The 21,770-nt window shown below is 41.0% G+C and overlaps 1 protein-coding gene across 1 annotated transcript; it reads left to right on the top strand.

Annotated features, from left to right (window-relative positions):
- The first annotated feature begins 24 nt into the window (after window positions 1-24).
- Window positions 25-20,453, top strand: LOC117534535 (IQ motif and SEC7 domain-containing protein 1-like). The gene is made up of 11 exons (XM_034198754.1): window positions 25-192; window positions 2,002-2,124; window positions 5,094-5,260; window positions 6,150-6,289; window positions 6,974-7,003; window positions 7,156-7,281; window positions 7,372-7,471; window positions 9,525-9,686; window positions 12,239-12,415; window positions 14,288-14,337; window positions 19,526-20,453. Exons 1-11 carry the CDS (start codon window positions 137-139, stop codon window positions 20,045-20,047), a joined length of 1,653 nt encoding a protein of 550 aa, XP_034054645.1. The 5' UTR covers window positions 25-136; the 3' UTR covers window positions 20,048-20,453.
- The last annotated feature ends 1,317 nt before the right edge of the window (window positions 20,454-21,770 follow it).

The following is a 21,770-nucleotide window of genomic DNA, read 5'->3' as shown; positions in this document are numbered from 1 at the left end:
CTCTCTCTCTCTCTCTCTCTCTCTCTCCAGGAAACCAGAAAAAGGCATCCAGTATCTGATAGATCGAAACTTTGTTCCCGACACTCCGGTGGGCGTGGCTCACTTCCTGCTGCAGAGGAAAGGCTTGAGCAGGCAGATGATTGGCGAGTTCCTGGGTAACAGACAGAAGCAGTTCAACCGAGATGTCCTCGAGTGAGTGTGCACCGAATAGTTTTCTACATACTCTATGACACATTAAACCGTCTTTTGATTTGGCTTTTATGTTATCTTCCTTTTGGGAGCATAAATATCACCATTTAATTGCAAATAGGGTTTCCAGCTTGCAATCTAGACTCATTGAAACCGTCTTCAAAGTTTCTGAGAACTACATAATGACTCAAGTTACAGAAATAGATCCTACTCAAGAAAATTGCTGTGATGCTCTGATAAACACAAACTCCTTTTATATTTCTCAGTCCTTTTAAAGCGAGAGAGTGAAGTCATAAAGTTCTTGTTTTTCCCAGCAGTGATTATCAAAACAGCTTTAGACTGGACAGATTTATCTGAAACACACTTGAGGCGCAGCAGCACTATCGGAGCCCATTGAGATTATGTGGAGGATAAGGCCAGTAAAGGTCCTTCTTTGTCAGTTTGACAGGCATATCTAAAGGGCTCCTTGAGAAAACTTCTATTAATCCTGACATGCAAGATACCGCAGTATAAGGGCTCTGGAGATACAATCCTTACTTCAGTGTTGGAAAAAAGTTCTTTATTTAAGTAAAAGTGTCAGTATCACAGTTGACATATGCTCCTTTATAAGTAAAAGTCAGGCATTAACTTTATGTCCTAATATTTGGGTAATGAACAAGGCTTAGGGTTAGGGTTGTGTGGAGACAAATCCATATATCATTATCACCTGGCAATCCAGTAATCATCATCTCTATGAAGCTTTTTGGTTTCATTCAAGTCCTTGTTCTTTGTTTTGCTGTTGTAGTTCAGTCTAACTGCTGTCATGGAAGTCCTTTCCAGCAGAAAGCAGCTGTTTTTGGCTTAAAATCTCACCACCAAACACCAAACCTCAGACAGTGAAACCTGATGAAATGAATGGAGCATTTGTCAACTATAAAGCCAGATATTGTTGTCAGGAGTTTATGGGTTAGGGTTAGCCCTAAATATTCAAAGAGAGTTATGACTGTGACGCCGATAATTGAGCGGCCCGACCAAGCAAGGAGGCAGAGGCAGAACGTCCAAAATACAACCCGGTGTGGGCATTTATTACATCGTAAACATATGACACGGCCTCAATCTGATGCCCACGTGAACACAGTCACCAGCCACCACAAGGATCTCACACACACTACCAGCCAACACAGACAGGGAAACAGAGCCTCAATACCCACACACTAATCAGCAATTAGACACAGGAGGGGGGGGGGAGGAGACAACATAGGGCACCAGGTGAAAACAATCAGGAGTTACAGACATGAGGAAAGGGAAACACTTTTCAAAATAAAACCACATGTGCAATAGTACAAGGCCCGAAGCCGTCAGTCCACAGTGACGAAGTCACAATGACATTGGCCCTAAATTCATCCTGGTGGCATCAGCTCAGACGTTGTGTGTAAACAAGTTTGAATAACATGATTATTTGTTTCAAATGTTCTATTTTCCTCCAGTTGCCAGAATCAGAAATCTAACCAGTGTGCCTTCTGTATTCTGTTTTGGTAAATAAGTAAACTGTTTCATAACTTGATCACCATAACAGCGTGACAATATGTGAATAGAAGCATAAGTAAATGTGTACGCAGTAAAATATACTTAAATATCAAAAGTTAAAATGGAAGGAATAGTATTAAGAACTTGGCTAGTTGACTCTCACAATAATAACTAAGGCACTGTAGCCGTCTTTATTTCTAGCAGATAAATATACTCTCACACCTTTAGCCAGTTATTCACCTTTTGAAAGGATTGTGTATTTTCCTATCCAAACTGACTGCCATTAATGTGCGTTGTGTCCTCCAGCTGTGTGGTGGATGAAATGGACTTCTCGAGCATGGAGCTGGACGAAGCGCTCAGGAAATTTCAGGCGCACATCAGAGTTCAGGGAGAAGCTCAGAAGGTGGAGCGGCTCATAGAGGCATACAGGTGGGAAACTCATGACATTATATATTGTTAGCAAATGCTTGTTTTTATAACACAAAGAATCAACGGATATTCACCAGTGGGGAACTTACTGACTTATTTTACGTTGTAGAACAAAACATGACAATCTCTAAAGCTTGTGTGAACCACAGACCTTATTTCAGACATCTAGCTACAATCACTCCTGCTCCACTCCATTAGGTCTCAAATTCGACCAATTCAGGATAATGTGACAGGATGATTGTTAGAGGGTTCATCGCCATGTAAGTACAGTATCTACCATAATAATAATAATACATTTTATTTAGGGCGCCTTTCATGACACCCAAGGACACTGTACAATGTGTTAACTATTATCAGAGATAAAAGCAACAGAACATGATAAAAACACAAACAGGCCGAGGGTGTATGAATAGAGGATAGTACAAGATAGCTTTGCACCAGGTCTATCATGAATATCGAGTCGATACCACAAAGTCAGTGTCCTTAACACTCTTTCGGTTTAAGTACATCAGTGTAAAGCCCTTAAAACCCAGGCTGTGTTCGTCCAGATCATTACAAAATAATCATTTAGAGAAATGTTCTTAAAGTTGATGGAAACCTCCCTCAGGGCTGCTGATGGATGTTGTTTGTAACTCGTTTATTTCCTCCTAACCTCAGGTAGAAAAGGTGTTCTCATGCCCACAGAACATCTGCTGGACAAGGACATTTCCTCTCAGTAAACAGTCACTGTAACAGGGAGATAACAATAACTGATCATATGGTGCTTGCCTGCAGTAAAGATATGATCATAGCATCCCTTTATGGTGACTCAGAGAGCAGATTAACATCCTGCGTGATGGCTGCAGGCTGTATCGACAGTCTAATGTGGTGCTGGATTATTGGTCTGTTGACTTGAGGCTTTGAAACCTTACTTTAATATCTGTGGCCTTAAGGAGTGAAGATCATCAATATTGATATTCCTGCCCATGAGTGGAACTAATAGGGAAGGATACCGATTAATTTTGCATCTATAAAACGATTTGTACTGATGCTTTTTCCTTTAAGCCCCTGTCACACTGTCCCGAAATTGACACCCGATGGACACACGAATATGGAATTGTGAATTTCGCACGAAGATGGCCCCGAACCACACACGAAGGCAACATTTACATTACATTTAAGACATACAACTGCAATGAAAGTACCAAAAACAATTATGTTACAGTACTATGATACTGTACTGATATCTTCAGACTTTGTTCTTTACTTTATCCGTCTTTATATGTAGAAAATATTACGTTTTCTCCGTAATGTTGTTTCCATAGCAACAACAACTTCCTGTCAACTCTCCTTCAAAATAATATATGATATCCTTTTCAGTTTCACAGAACACAAATTGGGTTATTTACATAATATGTTTGCATGATTTTGTTGTGCAATAAAACAACCCGATGGACACACGATAAAGGACATGTTCAAATTCGGCTGTGATCGTAGCAACATCGGGCCATTCGTGAGGGCATCTTAAGCCATCGTATGATCGCCGGTGGAGTTTCTCAGGCTCCGGCAGCAACTTCGTGAGCGGTGGCAAAATCTTTGGCATGCCAAAAAATTGCCGAAGGACCTTGCGAAGGTTCATTTTCGTGTTGAATTTGTGTGTCAATTTTGCCCTTCGTAAGGCCATCGTGAGGGCATCTTGTTATCATCGGTGCCATCGGGCATTCGCCCCGATCAGAGTGAGGGTGAATGCACCGATGATAACACGAAGATGACACGATTTGACAAGATGCCTTCACGAGTACCTTACGAAGTTGCCGCTCACGAAGTTGCTGCCGGAGCCTGAGAAACTCCACCGGCGGTCATACGATGCTTAGATGCCCTCACGAATGGCCCGATGTTGCTACGATCACAGCCGAATTTGAACATTTCCTTTATCGTGTGTCCATCGGGTGTCAATTTCGGGACAGTGTGACAGGGGCAATAAAGGTGAACTTCCTGTTGGTTAGATAGATAGATAGATAGATAGATAGACAGACGGACGGACGGACGGACGGACGGACGGACAGATAGATAGATAGATAGATAGATAGATAGATAGATCTAACATTGTATCTCTCATCACTGTTTGTAATAAATTATAACTTTAAATGATACACAGTCAACTGTCAACATTTTAATGTACATTTTGGATTTATTAGTGGAAACGGCATCTAGTTGAGTGCTTCTTTTGGAAACACACCAAAATTCCAAGTCAATGACAATGATGTACTGATGACTGAAGAACAATTTAAAATGTGTCCCTTCCCCATTTTGAACAAGGCTTTCTGTCAACCATTAGCAATTTAAGTTAGTAAAGTAGTCAACCAAACTTGATAATATCTTTTTTGTTATCCAGAAATTAAATTGTTGGAGAAATCCACAGCAGACGTTGAATTGAACGGACCTCTTTCTGCACATTGATATGACTGACTTTCCTTTCCTTAGCAACAGTCTGTTCTCCTTAGCAACAGTCTGTTCTCATTAGCAACAGTCTATTAGTGAAAATTAGCGACCCCTGGAATGTCCAAACTTACCAATCAGAATTCAGTATTCAACTCAGACATGTAATAAAATGAAATGTATTTTAGTGCCTGCAAACACAGATATTTCTCCACCAAAGCTCATCAAACACAACGAAACAACGTTGATCACGGCAGAAAATACTTAAGATTCCAAAGTTTGCTAAATACAATTTTGACCACAGGACAAACACAAAGTAATGTACGATACGATACAATACGATAATACTTTAATGGTCAGATCAAGTCTGCAATTTGACTTGCATCACAGCAGCTCCATGTGTAACATCATCATAGACAAATATCAAGACACAATACATGGAAAAACAAACATTTAAAATGTACACAATACAATGTAATGTATACAGTATTTCTTGCCATTTCAGTAGAGTTCGCCCTTTATATTTTCTGTGTCCGATATTCTCTTCACAGCCAACGTTACTGCATCTGTAACCCTGGAGTGGTGCGACAGTTCAGGAACCCCGACACCATCTTCATCCTTGCCTTCGCCATCATCCTCCTCAACACCGACATGTACAGCCCCAACGTGAAGCCAGAGAGGAAGATGAAGCTGGAGGACTTTGTGAAAAACCTTCGAGGTACACTGGAAAAAATGCTGCTCCAAAAACAAGTCAAACAATAATGAAAACAAGTTGTTTTCACTTGAAATAAGCACAAAAGTCTGCCAATAGAACAAGTATAAATTAGCTCGGTAAGATTTCTTTAAATAAGAAGGGATATTTAGATAAATCAGATCTTGTAATTAGCTGGGAAAACTCATTTTGAACTATATTTGACCAGAATCAGTAAAGTTTTCAGTTTTCTGATGTTAGTTGGTGATTTTCTAACAAAAATAAAAAAAATATGTGTTTTAAAATAAGATTTTTTGACTTAACAAGATGATGCATTGTCTAAAACAAAACCCGATATCTCACTGCAGTGTTACTTCTGAAGTTATTGTGTCTTATATCAGGTGTAGAGACATATTCTGACTAGATTTCAAGTTTTTGTAGTGTACTTTGTCCTCTCGTCCTGCACCGTATCCAGCTGACTGTCACAAAGCCAATATTGCCTTTTGACACCGATATGCAGCTTCAGGGATAAATATTAACTCTAAATGGAGTTTTGTGCATGCATATTGCCTTGATTAATAGCCGTGTCAATAAGGTATTTAATTTTCAGCGCCAAAAAAGCTTTGCTGTTGAGGCAAAAACCACTTTTGAGTTACCCTGAACAGATTTCGAGGGTATTAGCAGGGGCTTTGTGGCATGGCTAACTAATTTCTCCGCCTGGTGGAGTGTGAGTAATTAAAGTACAGTATTGAGTGGATGCTCGTCCTTAGAGAGCTCTGAAGGACATTTCTTTCTGTTCTGTCAGAGATGTGTGCAACGCTGCAGCAAGTAAACTCAGGGGTTCATCAACTCTCATAAATATCTGAATTAATCATTAATCCGTCTGTTTTTTCTCTCTTTTCTCCTCTTCTTACAGGGGTGGATGATGGGGAAGACATCCCCCGAGAGATGCTGGTAGGGATATATGAGCGGATTCGCAAGCGAGAGCTCAAAACTAATGAAGACCACATGTCCCAGGTTCAGAAAGTGGAAAAACTCATTGTTGGGAAGAAGCCGGTAAGTCTGCCCTTGGGCTTCTTCACGTAGAGTGTGACCACTTTTATCTTACCCTCCATTCAGGAGCATGCAGAACTAAATGACCCAACGTGCCTCTGAGCTGTCGCAGAGAGCCCTGGCTTATTCATGGCCAACAATGTCTAAAAACGAAAAATAAATGAAAGAGCATTCTTAACATGAAACTTCTTTCTCCGCTGTGTGACACATCAATTCTTCAAGGCCGGAGACCTTCATGCTGAATGACTGTAATGTGTCTTTTGCCCTAAGAGCCAGACGAGAAAAAGTGCGGTCTGACAAGCTCTGTAATAATAAACGATATAAACACACCACATTATCTTGAAGGTGTTTACTTGAAACCATACGCTTTGTTTCAGGTCCATTAATATCCTTATTTAACTAACTCCACTTTGGTGACACACTTCGGCAGGAGTCCAAGGGACCTTGAAGCAGTTGTGATCATAGAGCGTTGCGAACATTGGAAACACAACGTACTGTAAAAGATGAATGTGAGGAATGCGTAAATGTTTGCCCCGTGATCCATGAAACTAGTTTTCCTGATTTTAAATGTTGCTCATTTTTCTTGTGGAACATTAAGTGGAATGTCTTTTCTTTGATGTATGGTGAATTTTAAAGTTTCCATATTATGTGTGTACTGATCCTTGTAAAATGACTCTCCCTCCATAGATTGGCTCGTTGCACCACGGTCTGGGCTGCGTAAGTATTTCTCTTTCTGTCGTCTACTTCTTAGGGTTGAGTGGAGGTATTTGTAATATATCCCCAAAGGCTCGATGGAGCAGACAACAAACATTTTGAAAGGCATAAAGTATATAACTGTTATACTAAGGAATGAGGCTGTATTTGTGCAGGTGCTATCCTTACCACACCGGAGACTGGTCTGTTACTGCAGACTTTTTGAAGTACCCGACCCTAACAAACCACAAAAGTTGGGTGTCCACCAACGGGAGATCTTCCTCTTCAATGACCTGCTAGTGGTGAGGAAGACATTATTCATTCAACAAACTGAAAACACACTTGGAGTGAAAAGAGTCTCACCTCTGTATATGCCATGTTCTTTTTCATAGGTCACTAAGATTTTCCAAAAGAAGAAGAACTCTGTGACGTACAGCTTTCGGCAGTCCTTCTCACTTTATGGCATGCAAGTGCTAATCTTTGAGAATCAGTGTAAGTGCAATGGGGTTAGGGTTTGGGTATGAGTCTTGCTTAACCTCTTCTACACAGCACCCCGATACCGGGGGGGGGAACGCTGCAGGACACAGTGTCTGAGGGCATCTTAATATTCAATAAACTATGAATGTTTTATATCCATGTAACGGGAAGAAACTCAGCTAACTGATTTTTTTTTTTTTTTTTTTTAAACCCACAAAGCTAGCGCTGAGCCTATGAATTAGCCACGAGCGAAAAATGCTAACGGCGTGTTGCACAGAAACTCACTCATAACACCCTTATTACTTATCGTAGCTGATCATCGATCTGATCGTGAGATGACACAGAATCAATAGGTACATACATCATCACTCCATGATGAGAACTCGTGAAGCTATTAACAAGAACAGACATCAAAACATGTGGCGCTAGGTAGCTAAAATCGGCAACATGGCTCACCTTGGTCGTAGTCTGGTCAAAAGTGGTCTTCAATGGCATTAAAACGATAAAAAACGCTGCTGAACTTAATCCATAGGTTAATCCAATGTGTCTGTGTCCCTTTGAAATGATTTTTGATAATCCAGAATCAATAAACCTGCGTTTCCGTTTCCAGATGTCAGAGCGAGAGATAGGTTCACTCTGATGCAAACCTGCATGCGCAAAGCCCCCACTTTTTTTTTTTTACCGTTTGTGTGTATGGGGAAATTCCCCTTCGATTCTATTGGCTCTAACGGTCAAAAATAGATGTCAATCACCAAAATCGACCAATGGGTTCCAGAGAAACGGTAAAAACGGCCATTTCCACCCAAATCACCTCAGAGGTGGAGTTTGTTTTGCTAAACCTCTAAAAATGTCAAATGTCACTTGTTTTGCATCAGTCTTGATACAGGGTACTTATTATATGTTGTACTTTGGATTCCTAAAGCTTTTAGTCTACCTTACCATCATCCAAGGGTAGTTTTCACTATAAGTAAAAAATAATTTTTGGACGGACACTATAATTTACAGTTTTTTACCATGTTCAATCTGAATTTTCTTTAAAATAAAAAACATCTATATTGATTCTGACTCTTCTACATCCAACTCACAGGTTTATCATTACTTTGAGAAAAAGATTATTAATTTACCCCTTTTAGAAGGGAAGATATGGTCATTTGTTCTGGGAATGTCATTTTCGAGCCTGAGACCTGAAAAACAGGCTCAGGGCTTAACAGGTTAAGCTCTAAGTCAGTATGCTTGCAATGATCAAGTTTGCATGAGAAACCCTTGTAAAGGCAAACATTTTGAAAGCTGATTAGAATTGCCCCAAAGCAGGATAAGAACCAAGCCACAACCTCAGTGTTTGAATAGTGATGCCAATGCAGATGTGCAATAACTTTGCATAGCCAGCAGGGGGCAACTTCAGTTCGAACTGAAGTCTGATTGTATAGAAGTCTACAAAAAAAAGGACCATAATTCACTCTTTATGACCTTACTAAAGATGATGATCAGCAACTTCGGGATCTGAATAGTAGAGCCAGTGCATATGTGCAGTTACCTTGCATAGCCAGCAGGGGGCAACGACACTGGTTAAAAAAACAAGTCTGATTTCATAGAAGTCAATGAGAAAATTACCATATTTCTCTCTAAATGTATGACCTCGGAAAAAAAGTTCCTGTCGAGTTTATGGTGCCATTGTATCCATCAAATGTGTCCCTATCATAGTTTATTTTTAGTGAATTGTAAAAATGTTGTCGCCTTAAAAAGTCTTGTTAGGTCTTTGGTTGACTTAGCTTCACCCCTTACTGTCACTCCTGGTTTATTTACCAAAACGGTGACAGCTTAAAACCAAGAAGACTATGATAAAGGCTTCAGAACTGTAGTCCACAAACCAACGGTTGAAAACTTTAGTTTGATATCAGAAAAGTATGGAGGGACAGTCAGCATCAAACAATCAAGCATTTGGTTTGAAGCATACTGACACCTTAAAGATAGCAGAAGTGTCTGTTTCTGAGACAATTCTAACTTCTACAGACTCTCCTGGTGATAGGTATATTTTGTTTGGCTAATTGTTGATAACGTCACTCTTTAGATTATCCCAACGGAGTGCGTCTGACGTCAGCCATTCCCGGAGCAGACATCAAAGTCCTCATCAACTTCAATGCACCAAATCCTCAGGACCGCAAAAAGTTCACTGACGATCTGCGAGAATCTATTTCTGAAGTCCAAGAGATGGAGAAGTACCGGATAGAATGTGAGAAAAAGTTGCACGTCTAATTTTTAAATATGTATTTAAAAAGTCTGGATTTACTCCTAAATGTCCCCTATTATGCAAAATTCACATTTTCATGTCTCTTCTACATCAACATGTGTTCTCTCTTCTCCATGTCTCTTCTACATCAACATGTGTCCTCTCTTCTCCATGTCTCTTCTACATCAACATGTGTCCCCTCTTCTCCATGTCTCTTCTACATCAACATGTGTCCCCTCTTCCTCATGTCTCTTCTTCATCAACATGTGTCCCCTCTTCTTCATGTCTCTTCTACATCAACATGTGTCCCCTCTTCTCCATGTCTCCTCTACATCAACATGTGTCCCCTCTTCTTCATGTCTCTTCTACATCAACATGTGTCCCCTCTTCTTCATGTCTCTTCTACATCAACATGTGTCCCCTCTTCTTCATGTCTCTTCTACATCAACATGTGTCCCCTCTTCTTCATGTCTCTTCTACATCAACATGTGTCCCCTCTTCTCCATGTCTCCTCTACATCAACATGTGTCCCCTCTTCTTCATGTCTCTTCTACATCAACATGTGTCCCCTCTTCTTCATGTCTCTTCTACATCAACATGTGTCCCCTCTTCTTCATGTCTCTTCTACATCAACATGTGTCCCCTCTTCTTCATGTCTCTTCTACATCAACATGTGTCCCCTCTTCCTCATGTCTCTTCTTCATCAACATGTGTCCCCTCTTCTTCATGTCTCTTCTACATCAACATGTGTCCCCTCTTCTTCATGTCTCTTCTACATCAACATGTGTCCCCTCTTCTTCATGTCTCTTCTACATCAACATATGTGTCCCCTCTTCTTCATGTCTCTTCTACATCAACATGTGTCCCCTCTTCTCCATGTCTCTTCTACATCAACATGTGTCCCCTCTTCTCCATGTCTCTTCTACATCAACATGTGTCCCCTCTTCTTCATGTCTCTTCTACATCAACATGTGTCCCCTCTTCTTCATGTCTCTTCTACATCAACATGTGTCCCCTCTTCCTCATGTCTCTTCTTCATCAACATGTGTCCCCTCTTCTTCATGTCTCTTCTACATCAACATGTGTCCCCTCTTCTCCATGTCTCTTCTACATCAACATGTGTCCCCTCTTCTTCATGTCTCTTCTACATCAACATGTGTCCCCTCTTCTTCATGTCTCTTCTACATCAACATGTGTCCCCTCTTCTTCATGTCTCTTCTACATCAACATGTGTCCCCTCTTCTTCATGTCTCTTCTTCATCAACATGTGTCCCCTCTTCTCCATGTCTCTTCTACATCAACATGTGTCCCCTCTTCTTCATGTCTCTTCTACATCAACATGTGTCCCCTCTTCTTCATGTCTCTTCTACTGTACATCAACATGTGTCCCCTCTTCTTCATGTCTCTTCTACATCAACATGTGTCCCCTCTTCTTCATGTCTCTTCTACATCAACATGTGTCCCCTCTTCTTCATGTCTCTTCTACATCAACATGTGTCCCCTCTTCTTCATGTCTCTTCTACATCAACATGTGTCCCCTCTTCTTCATGTCTCTTCTACATCAACATGTGTCCCCTCTTCTTCATGTCTCTTCTACATCAACATGTGTCCCCTCTTCTTCATGTCTCTTCTACATCAACATGTGTCCCCTCTTCTTCATGTCTCTTCTACATCAACACGTGTCCCCTCTTCTTCATGTCTCTTCTACATCAACATGTGTCCCCTCTTCTTCATGTCTCTTCTACATCAACATGTGTCCCCTCTTCTTCATGTCTCTTCTACATCAACATGTGTCCCCTCTTCTTCATGTCTCTTCTACATCAACATGTGTCCCCTCTTCTTCATGTCTCTTCTACATCAACATGTGTCCCCTCTTCTTCATGTCTCTTCTACATCAACATGTGTCCCCTCTTCTTCATGTCTCTTCTACATCAACATGTGTCCCCACTTCTCCATGTCTCTTCATGTGTCCCCTCTTCTTCATGTCTCTTCTACATCAACATGTGTCCCCTCTTCTTCATGTCTCTTCTTCATCAACATGTGTCCCCTCTTCTTCATGTCTCTTCTACATCAACATGTGTCCCCTCTGTGTAAAGAGACTCTGAAAGTTTCAGGAACAAAGATTCTCTCTCTTTTTGATCCATTTCTATAAAAAACCTGTCTGAAAATGAGCTGATCAGATTTTGGCCACTTTGTGATGTCATAACGATGTTTGGTCTTGTGTAACCATTAGCCAATCAGCCACCAAGGTAACCCCCCCCCCCCCCCCCCCCCTTATCACCTGAACCTCCTCCTAGAGCACCATTGAGTTCTATGTAACCAAATATCTCTCAGAGGGGCGTGGGGAGGGGCTCCTTATTTTCATCTAAAGTAACAGACAGAGAATCAGCACTTTGGAAACAGGGCTGAAACAGAGGGGATTATGGGTAATGCTGCAATGATCTGTTTGGTGTTTGCAGCCAATCAGAGAGAGGCTCTGTATATATCTGAGACCTATAATATATTGATGAAAATTGATGTATAACACCTTTAACATTGTGTCTCTTTCTTCACAGCTGAGCTAGAGAAACAGAAGGGGATCGTGAGGCCCAGCATGTCCCAGACTTCAGCCATGAAGAAGGACACGGGAAACGGGTCTCTGAGTCGCGGGAGCCTCGACGACAGCTACGCCATTGGTGAAGGTTTGAAGAGGAGCGCACTCAGCAGCTCCCTACGAGACCTCTCAGACGCAGGTAAAATAAGGGGATACCATACTAACTCATGTCTCCTAATGCTAGACAAAAGTATACCCAAAGCCGGCATTATACCGTTCGCTCCTGATGTTATTTGATTAGGAAACTAGGAAGTGTTGTGGAAATATTTTCCTAGGCCCATAACTTTGACCCAGTTTATCAGTTTGTATTGTTTAGTTTATTTGTTTATAGTGTTGTGGACAGTCCCCATTGATCAACTGTCACAACAAACGTTGTCCCCGGCCGGATGGGAATAGACACCTTTTTAAAATCACAATACATCAACAGCATTAGTTATATATACTGTATACTGAGCACAGGCCTGCACCCTTGGGCTGCTCTCAGTGTTTTGTCTCCCTGTTCCTGCCTGTTGGCATCAACTGATAGAAGTGTTATTATAGTGCTTTTTCTTGTTATGCACAATGCTGATTATTCTCTCAGAACTAGCTAAATACATGGGTCTGGGGTCGAGATCTTCAGAATTGGTTTGGCAGGAGCTGTGTCACCTCGTGGCTCAGCACGTCTCCAAATAAACCATCAGTGTTTGCCATCAAAGTTCCTGCTCTCCTCGTGCCTCTCTGAGTCTCCATTGCTTCAGAAGTTTCCATCACAGGAAGAAGCTGAGTTCCTGCTGGGCGGTAGCCACTGCGACTGACCTTCTGATGCAGAGTGAACAGAGCCTCTGAGCAGCGAAGGAAATAGAGATGGGTGTTTGCTAATGGGCTCAGGTGTAATTCACTAGAGGCTCTTACCTATTAATCCTGCGTTGCCGGCAGTGGAGCGCCATGTAGGTCACTGTGATCAATTTGAGCGTCTAAGTCGTAATATGAACTGATGTTGTGGGGTTGAGTCAGGATGGACAGAGCCGCCAAACACATTCAGTGACCACAGGACAGCTTTCTCAGTGCTGATGAATTGAGACGAAACATCGTTTAGTTAGCAGCTTTGATAGAGAGCAACAAGAGTGGATTTTGGAGGCCTTTGAAGCATTTTACCATCTTCAGACCCTAGTGATTTTAGGAGGGTTATTCATGTGTTCAGACTGTGAAGTTGATTTTATTAAGACGTATCTTCCCAATGTATGTCAATGGGAAACAGTATTGTGAGCCCAATGATGTCAGGCATTTCATTCAATACCTGACGCACTTCCTGAATGCTTGATATTTCCTTTAGGAGAGTTTTGCCTCTTCATCACTCAGTTTAAATACATTTGAGGTTTGATTTTGGTTGGTTTAAAAGTGACTCTTGAGGGACAGCTTTCTTGACCGTTGTTGGGAAAACGTTTTCTGAGCGTGTGCAGAAATGCATTTGGGTATCTGGAGTGCCTAAGACGCCCTTGACAGTTGTTTGTGACCTCCATAGATCAGAAAAACATTTAATATTTACCAAAAGACGAGAGTCAATAACATATTTGGTTAAATTATGGCATACATTGGACATTGTTTTTCCTACTTGGGATAAAATATCTGGACCTATCAGCCTTTTCTGCTTCGATTTGGATCATCCTTCTTTTTTTGTCTCTTGTGAGTCTTGCAAGTTAATGGATGTGAAATGTTACTGTATATTGCCAGAGTTTCCCTTTAGCGCTGTCAGATTGCAATGTTTTCACTGAATATGAGGGTCTCCTTCCAGCTGTGCCTCAAGTAGCTGAGTAGAAAATATTAAAGTTGACGTATCCTAGAGGCTAGGAGTCGTAGCAGTGCTTTGCTTCTTCCCTCTCCTTATCCGCCTCCCTCTCCCTTTCTGCTGCTAGCTAGTCATCTGTCACTTGTGTCACCTTAGGGTGCTAGCGCCCCTCCACTAGAAGAGATATGTGCACCTGCAGGTGTTAACCCGGCGTGTCTAATCTGTCATGTTGCATGTTCTGGCCAGGCAAGCGTGGGAGACGCAGCAGTGCAGGATCACTAGACAGCAATATGGAAGTAAGTAGGATTGAACCGATGCTGAGCTGTCCTTCGACTTTATGTTGTTCCCTCTGAACACAAGTTTTCTATTTCTTTGTAGTTTTTATTTGACTGTTTTGGTGGTGTTTTTTGTTGTTGTGAGCATCTTGGTCACTGCATGCTTTGGGCTGATCCACTGTGGCTGATAACACTTGATGTACACAGCATGACTAATAATCCTCCTGACCCACATATAGGGCTGTGTCGATGTTAGAGCCTGTTTGAGTCCTCCTCTTGTGTAGTGGGCTAGCCTTGTATCAATTTTCTGAATTGTGTCCCTTTTTGTTTACTAGATGTGAATCTGGCTATGCTTAGTCAGATCCAGCTACTGCATGCTTACAGTTTGGAGTGACGACTCGGAGGGCTTCCTTTCATTGACCCCTGACCTTTATATGAAGTTCTTCCTTTTCATGTATTACTGTCACACTTACCAAGCTGTGCGGTGCAATGAAAGAAACCTAGCATAAAGGCATATGTTAAATGGTTAATATAAACTCTTTGTAACCAGAAAAAACGTTAGGGCCATTAGCATATGGCTAGGTGAAGTGTAGCTATCAATCAAGCTAGGTGTAGCTAGCTTCATTGAATTGAAGATTATTTGAGAGGGAGCAACATTTTGTAGCTATTCATTGCAAGTTTGAATCTTGAGCTGTTGCAAGAACAAGGTCTTTAAGAAGAAAGCTATCAATATATGTTTTACTTATTTATTATGTTCCTGATGTCTGGGGCACTTAGCCTAAGCAAAATGTAATTAAGTTAGCTGTTAGCTTATCATATTAGCTTTTGAGATTTTATCAATATTCAGCATATAAAATGAGACTCACTGTTTCTGTCCATACCTTCCACAAAGTAGAAGACCCTGCACTTTCTACAGAGTTGTGTTTTAAGCACTCAGTCTTTGAACCCTAACATTAGCTTACTACTTTCACTGATGGCTCAACCCAGTCTCACGGCATTTCGTGTTCACCAACACGATTTTTAATCTATTGATTCGTGTTCCCCAACACGATTTTTAATCTATTGATTCGTGTTCACCAACACGATTTGCCCCTTTTTTTCGTGTTGCACAGCACGATTTTAAAAGCAATGTATTTCTACTGCCTGCAGCACGTCTTTTTCGGAAGCTGTGTGGTTCATAAAAACATGTTCTTACTCAATATCAAGCCACAGTTATTGCTTTTATTTGAAATCGTATAATTTCGGACTTTTGTTGCCGTCTGTGAGGAAAATAAATGGCTCAGAGCCTCAGGATACGGAAATCTGTATTTTTTAAATCTTTTTTCCTTCTAATTTGTTATTCTTTTCAAAATAACACACTGTTATTTACTCACCAATAATACACAATTATGCTCGATTTTATTTATTGGTTTAATTCCATAATCTCTGGCTTTTTTGGCGTCCGTCAGGAACTGAATTTCAAAATAAAAATAACCGGAAACAGACGTAGGCATTTCGAGCGATTACCCAAGATCCTCAGCTATGGTTTTAAGCTCGTTTATTGGATGTTTTAGCCGCAATGCATGCTGGGATTTGGTGTTTATATGATATGAAATCCGGAAAACATTTTAAAAGAATAAAATAATACTTTATTCCGAGCGCTCTTGCTTTTCTCTTTGAAAGTCATCACATAACGGCATTGTAATACACGGTCCGGCTGCATTGTATATTACAGATCTGCCGTAGTTATTTATTTATAGAGCCCTGATGAGAAGACCTTTGGAAAAACTGAGAAAATGCCGCCGAAACTGAATACTTGACGTGGATCATAAATATATTCAACAATTAAACAACATCTTCAATGTATCTTCACACAATACGTCTCCTTGCAGTATCAACACTAATTCGGCTGACTTTTACATTTGATCTAATTCACAGATAGGTTATATTTACACCATAACGGTGCACAGCTGATATAAAAGGACTGTAGTCTTTAAAGATATTACTGATTTTCTTTGAATGTAAGAATGTAAATACTGAGTCTGAAATAGTATAGCAATATGCTGTAAAATTATGTGAAAGCATGCATACAATTACACATCTTCAGATGTTGTACGAAAACAAAAGTGTCCTACACTAATAATACAAAGTTATTATGGCTGTGTGTACCTTGTGTGCACCGCCTAGTGGTTAAAGCACGTTATTGAATTATTGTGTTTTATTTGATTAAAAAAATATTAAGAGTACATACTTTCATAGGGGGAAAGTATAAATATAGAATATAAAAAATCAAGAAGATACTATAAGTGATCTCTACAATAAAACAGTTTAGTGCAGAATGTACAAAGATATTAATAGGAGGATGTGCAAAACAGAAAAACGAATTAACCTTTATTTAAACATTAAATAACAGATTAAGGTCTTCTTTTAAATAAGAAAAAAGCTTTGGGGGTATCTATCTACAGATAAATATTAAGCCTGACAAAGTACTTAACGTCTAATATATTGCTTTCCTGCAATGTTAACTATGTTGAAGCACTTATTTGAACTGATATTATACATATGAATTATACTCTTATGTATGTAGATAGAATAAGAAATGTGCAGAATATGACAGTTTAATGGTGGAGGTTCACACATATTGATAGATGTCTTGTAATGCACTGTTGAGGAACCTGTGACCCAAGTGTTTCATTCATTGCATAACTACACCGTAGTTGTGTATATGAATATACTTTATTACTCGTTTCCATTCATGTCAATTGCAGATACATGTTTAGTCTTCTCAAGCACCAACTATCAAATATCTCTCCTGATTGTTGGCACTTGACAATCACCTTACCTGAATTTTACTCAGGTGTAACTAAAGTCTGATTTAAGGGTTGTTTATATTTCACATAATTAATCAGAATCTACAAAGTAACTCAAATAAATGCAGTGGAGTAAAAATACCAGGTTAACCTCTGAATTGTAGTGGAGTAGAATTACAAAGTAACTGTCATGTGGGTATTAATGCTGCGCATTATGGACACAAGCGATTTTCACCCATTTATTAATTATATGTTTTACATTTGATAACACCAATGTGTTTAATACTGGCAACTTCTAATTGTGGGAAAAAGGAAACGTTCAGTAGAGACGTCCCATAGAACATTTTGCGAAACACAATAGCCAGCATGTGTAGTTCTGGGGGGGCGTTCGATTCCAGTTTTGGATAGTCTGGCGTGGTTTCGTTCCATTTCACACAGCTGTTTGACGTTCTGCGTAACCTTACAGGGACTGTAGTCCTAAACGATAGCTGGGGATTATGGGTAGTGTAGTGTCTTCGGCCATCCTAAACTCAGAAATGTTGACAATCGCAATGATGCTCGAAATGTCCCTTATAGTCCTACGTCTGTTTCCGGTTATTTTTATTTTGAAATTCAGTTCCTGACGGACGCCAAAAAAGCCCGAGATTATGGAATTAAACCAATAAATAAAAGCAAGGATAATTGTGTGTTATTGGTGAGTAAATAACAGTGTGTTATTTTGAAAAGAATACGAATTAGAAGGAAAAAAATATTTAAAATACAGATTTCAGTATTCTGAGGCTCTGAGCCCCATTTATTTTCCTCACGGCAACAAAAGTCCGAAATTATACGATTTAAAATAAAAGCAATAACTGTGGCTTGATATTGAGTAAGAACATGTTTTTATGAACCACACAGCTTCCGGTCTTCCTCGACCCGACCGGAGAAAAAGACGTGCTGCAGGCAGTAGAAATACATTGCTTTTAAAATCGTGCTGTGCAACACGAAAAAAAGGGGCAAATCGTGTTGGTGAACACGAATCAATAGATTAAAAATCGTGTTGGTGAACACGAATCAATAGATTAAAAATCGTGTTGGTGAACACGAATCAATAGATTAAAAATCGTGTTGGTGAACACGAAATGCCGTGAGACTGGGTTGGATGGCTACAGCTACCAAAAGTAAATGAATTTTGATCATGTAATAAACATTATGAGTTACTGTCATTATGTCAGTCATTGTGGTTATTTAAAGACAGGAATACCTTGTGATTGACTCGGCAGAGAATACAACTGATAGCCCAGCTCTGATCACATAAGTCAAATAAATGACGGTATGATAATTAATCAAAAATAAATAATGCAACACTTTGGAGCTTCAATCCTCACAATCCATCTTTATTGTTCTTTGTGTATCATAAAGGGACTCCACCTTGCTGTTCGCGTTACTACCCTGTGTTGTAGAATCACATTAGATGAACCGTAGTCGATAGTTTGCATGTTGTGCATGGCTCTAAAAAAGTTGCTTCATTTATTTTACTTTTTTGTGATCTTGTTAATCTGTGTTACTGTGACATTATATAAAAGACATCTGATGTATTTTGTTTGTCTTGCTGAGTGTACATTTTGCAATATTCACACAATGGGAAACTCTTCCTGAACCTGGACTTGAATACAAATATGTGTGCTGTATACAGGCTGCAGTTTTCAGTTTCAGATCTCGCGACTCTCAAAAATGGGGGCACATGAAAATTAAAAAGGGTATTGTAACCTTGGAAACCAGATGTGATAGCAACTCACTCGGCTCATCACAGGACGGATACTGCAGGCTCTGACAAGCTCAGAAAGCAAAGCCTCCAGACTATTTACCCTAGAGAGAGCCGAGCAAGAGCAAGCATGGACAGACGAAACGAGGCAGTGAACCAGAAAAGAAAAAGCTTTTCCACAAGGCCAGAGTCAGCTGTACCCAGTCATGCAGTTGGTGCTATGTGAAGAATTCTGTACACACTGTAAAAAACAAAAACCCATACAAAAAGTGAAAAATATACATGTTGAATTACAAATGTACAGTAACAAAGTAAAGCAGGATATTTTATATACATAAGTATGTGAGGAATGGAATGTTAAATATTAGATTGGAAATAAATGTAAAATGTACAGTGTGGTTTTAAGTCCAGTTATCCTATGTTATCCTAGAGTGATCTATGGTTCCCCGTAATAAACCCTAGCTCTTCCCCCCCGACTCACCTTCATTAAGATTATTAAAAAACGTATTATAGTAGAGTAGGCTTTGTGCTGTGTTTGCGTTGTCTCCTGACTAAGTCATCTTTAAATACAATTTGAATCTGCAGCATGTATACCTTCCCTTGTATCTAGTAAGTATAGTAAGAGTAGGCTTCTTTGTGTTGTGTCTGGTTCTCTCTAACCCTCTCTCTCTTGCAGGGCTCCATCATTAGCAGCCCCCACATGAGACGCAGACCCCCGAGAGACGGCCCGTCCCGACACAGCGGCCAATCGCTGCCCAGCTCCTCCTCCCTGCTGGGGACTCTGTTTGGCCCCAGCAGACGTTTGAAGTCACCCAGCCCCACCCCTCAGGCTCTGCACCCCACCCTAATCTCACACACCACCCACCCTACCAACTTGCACCACACAGCCCGGGCAGAAACGGACCCCCAAGCCTCCGTTCACCCTCACCACGGGCAGTTTTGCCACCAGAATCCTCCGCCTTACCACCATCATCATCACTATCACCCTCCAGCCCACCTGCAGCACCCTCCACACCCGTTTCACCCGGCAACAGGTCACGGGCAGCAGCCAGCATACCCTCCTCACCCTCCTCATCCTCACCCTCACCACCAAACACACCCTCCTCACGCTCCACTTCACCACGGCCCCCAAACGGCCCCCTCCCAGGCCCCCAGCAGCACCAAACCCAAGCACAGCGGCATCAGTACGGTGGTGTAAAAGTGTAAAGAAGACACAGAGACTGAACTTTGATTTTAATCCGAAACGGTAGCACTGTGCGGACGCCGGACGAGATCCTGTGCCTCCTTTTGGGTTCTTTGTTGTGCTCATAACAAGAACAGTTTACTCAATTTAAAACACATCTCCTTTCTGGTTGCTCCTTGCATTTTACTTCAGGTTATAATTCAAGAGCATGCACAAAGACCACAACTACTGTTTCTCCTCAATTAAAGGATCAAATATCTAACTTACTTACTGTGTTTTACAGAAGAAATGAATAGTAATCTTGACTTTAATGACTATAGAGTGATACAGACAGACAGACAGACAGACAGACAGACAGACAGAGAGAGAGAGAGAGAGAGACAGACAGACAGACAGACAGAGAGAGAGAGACAGACAGACAGACAGACAGACAGACAGACAGACAGAGAGAGAGAGACAGACAGACAGACAGACAGACAGACAGACAGACAGAGAGACAGACAGACAGACAGACAGACAGACAGACAGAGAGAGAGAGACAGACAGACAGACAGACAGAGAGACAGACAGACAGACAGAAGACAGACAGAGAGAGACAGACAGACAGACAGACAGACAGACAGACAGACAGACAGACAGACAGACAGACAGACAGACAGACAGACAGACAGACAGACAGACAGACAGACAGACAGACAGACAGACAGACAGACAGACAGACAGACAGACAGACAGACAGACAGACAGACAGACAGACAGACAGACAGACAGACAGACAGACAGACAGACAGACAGACAGACAGACAGACAGACAGACAGACAGACAGTAGCTGTGTGAGTATTTAATGTAGCGTTAGCTCACAGTACACTGTGATATCTCTGATAACAGTTTATAAATGTGCCAATTATCCAAGCATCTATTCGCAACAATTGCTTTTCTGTAAATTGTGCATAGTATTTTGTAAGATAAAAATGTTAACTGTTGCTATAATAATAATAATTACTATTATTACAGAACAAATGCATCATTTATGACTCTCAGTATTATACAGGCACATAAAGGGCGTAGTTTCACTGTTCAATCAAAGCTTTTATAAGTACTGAGGAATTCAATTACTACTGTGTTTGGTTGCCTTTGAGTTACAACAGCTTGATGGAGGGTGGTGCAGATTGTGCACACCGCCCTACAAACAGTCTCTTCCCTCTGCACTGGACTTTGGGTCGTCTTTCAATCTCCGGAAACAGATTCATCTGAATGTCCGCCATCATTTTATTTTTTTACCTATTTTTTTAGAGTCGGAGGAGGAGGAGGAGGAGGAGGAGGAGGAGGAGGAGGAGGAGGAGGAGGAGGAGGAGGAGGAGGAGGAGGAGGAGGAGGAGGAGGAGGAGGAGGAGGAGGAGGAGGAGGAGGAGGAGGAGGAGGAGGAGGAGGAGGAGGTGGTTTTTCTTTTGGCAGAAAGTGGTGTGTGTACTGTAGCAGGGAAACAACAACGTTTCTCCCCTGATGTGGAAGCTCTCAGCTGGCTGATTGTGGCCTGTTCCTCTTCGGTTTCTTTGTGCATCTCTCGAGCTACGAGTGATTTTCTCCCACCATCAGACTTTCTTTTTTCCCTCCGAGCCACAGCACAATAATTATCATTCTGTAACGGTGACAGAAACTCTTCGCTACCAATGGCAGTGTCATATCAATCATCTTTTCTGACATATTAAGGGATCCTGTGCACGGTATCTGGAGTGT

This window comes from Gymnodraco acuticeps, unplaced genomic scaffold (assembly GCF_902827175.1).
Source record: "Gymnodraco acuticeps unplaced genomic scaffold, fGymAcu1.1, whole genome shotgun sequence".
NCBI lineage: Eukaryota > Metazoa > Chordata > Actinopteri > Perciformes > Bathydraconidae > Gymnodraco > Gymnodraco acuticeps.
The sequence above is the reverse complement of the archived record's forward strand: the minus strand, read 5'-3'. Positions and strand labels throughout refer to the sequence as shown.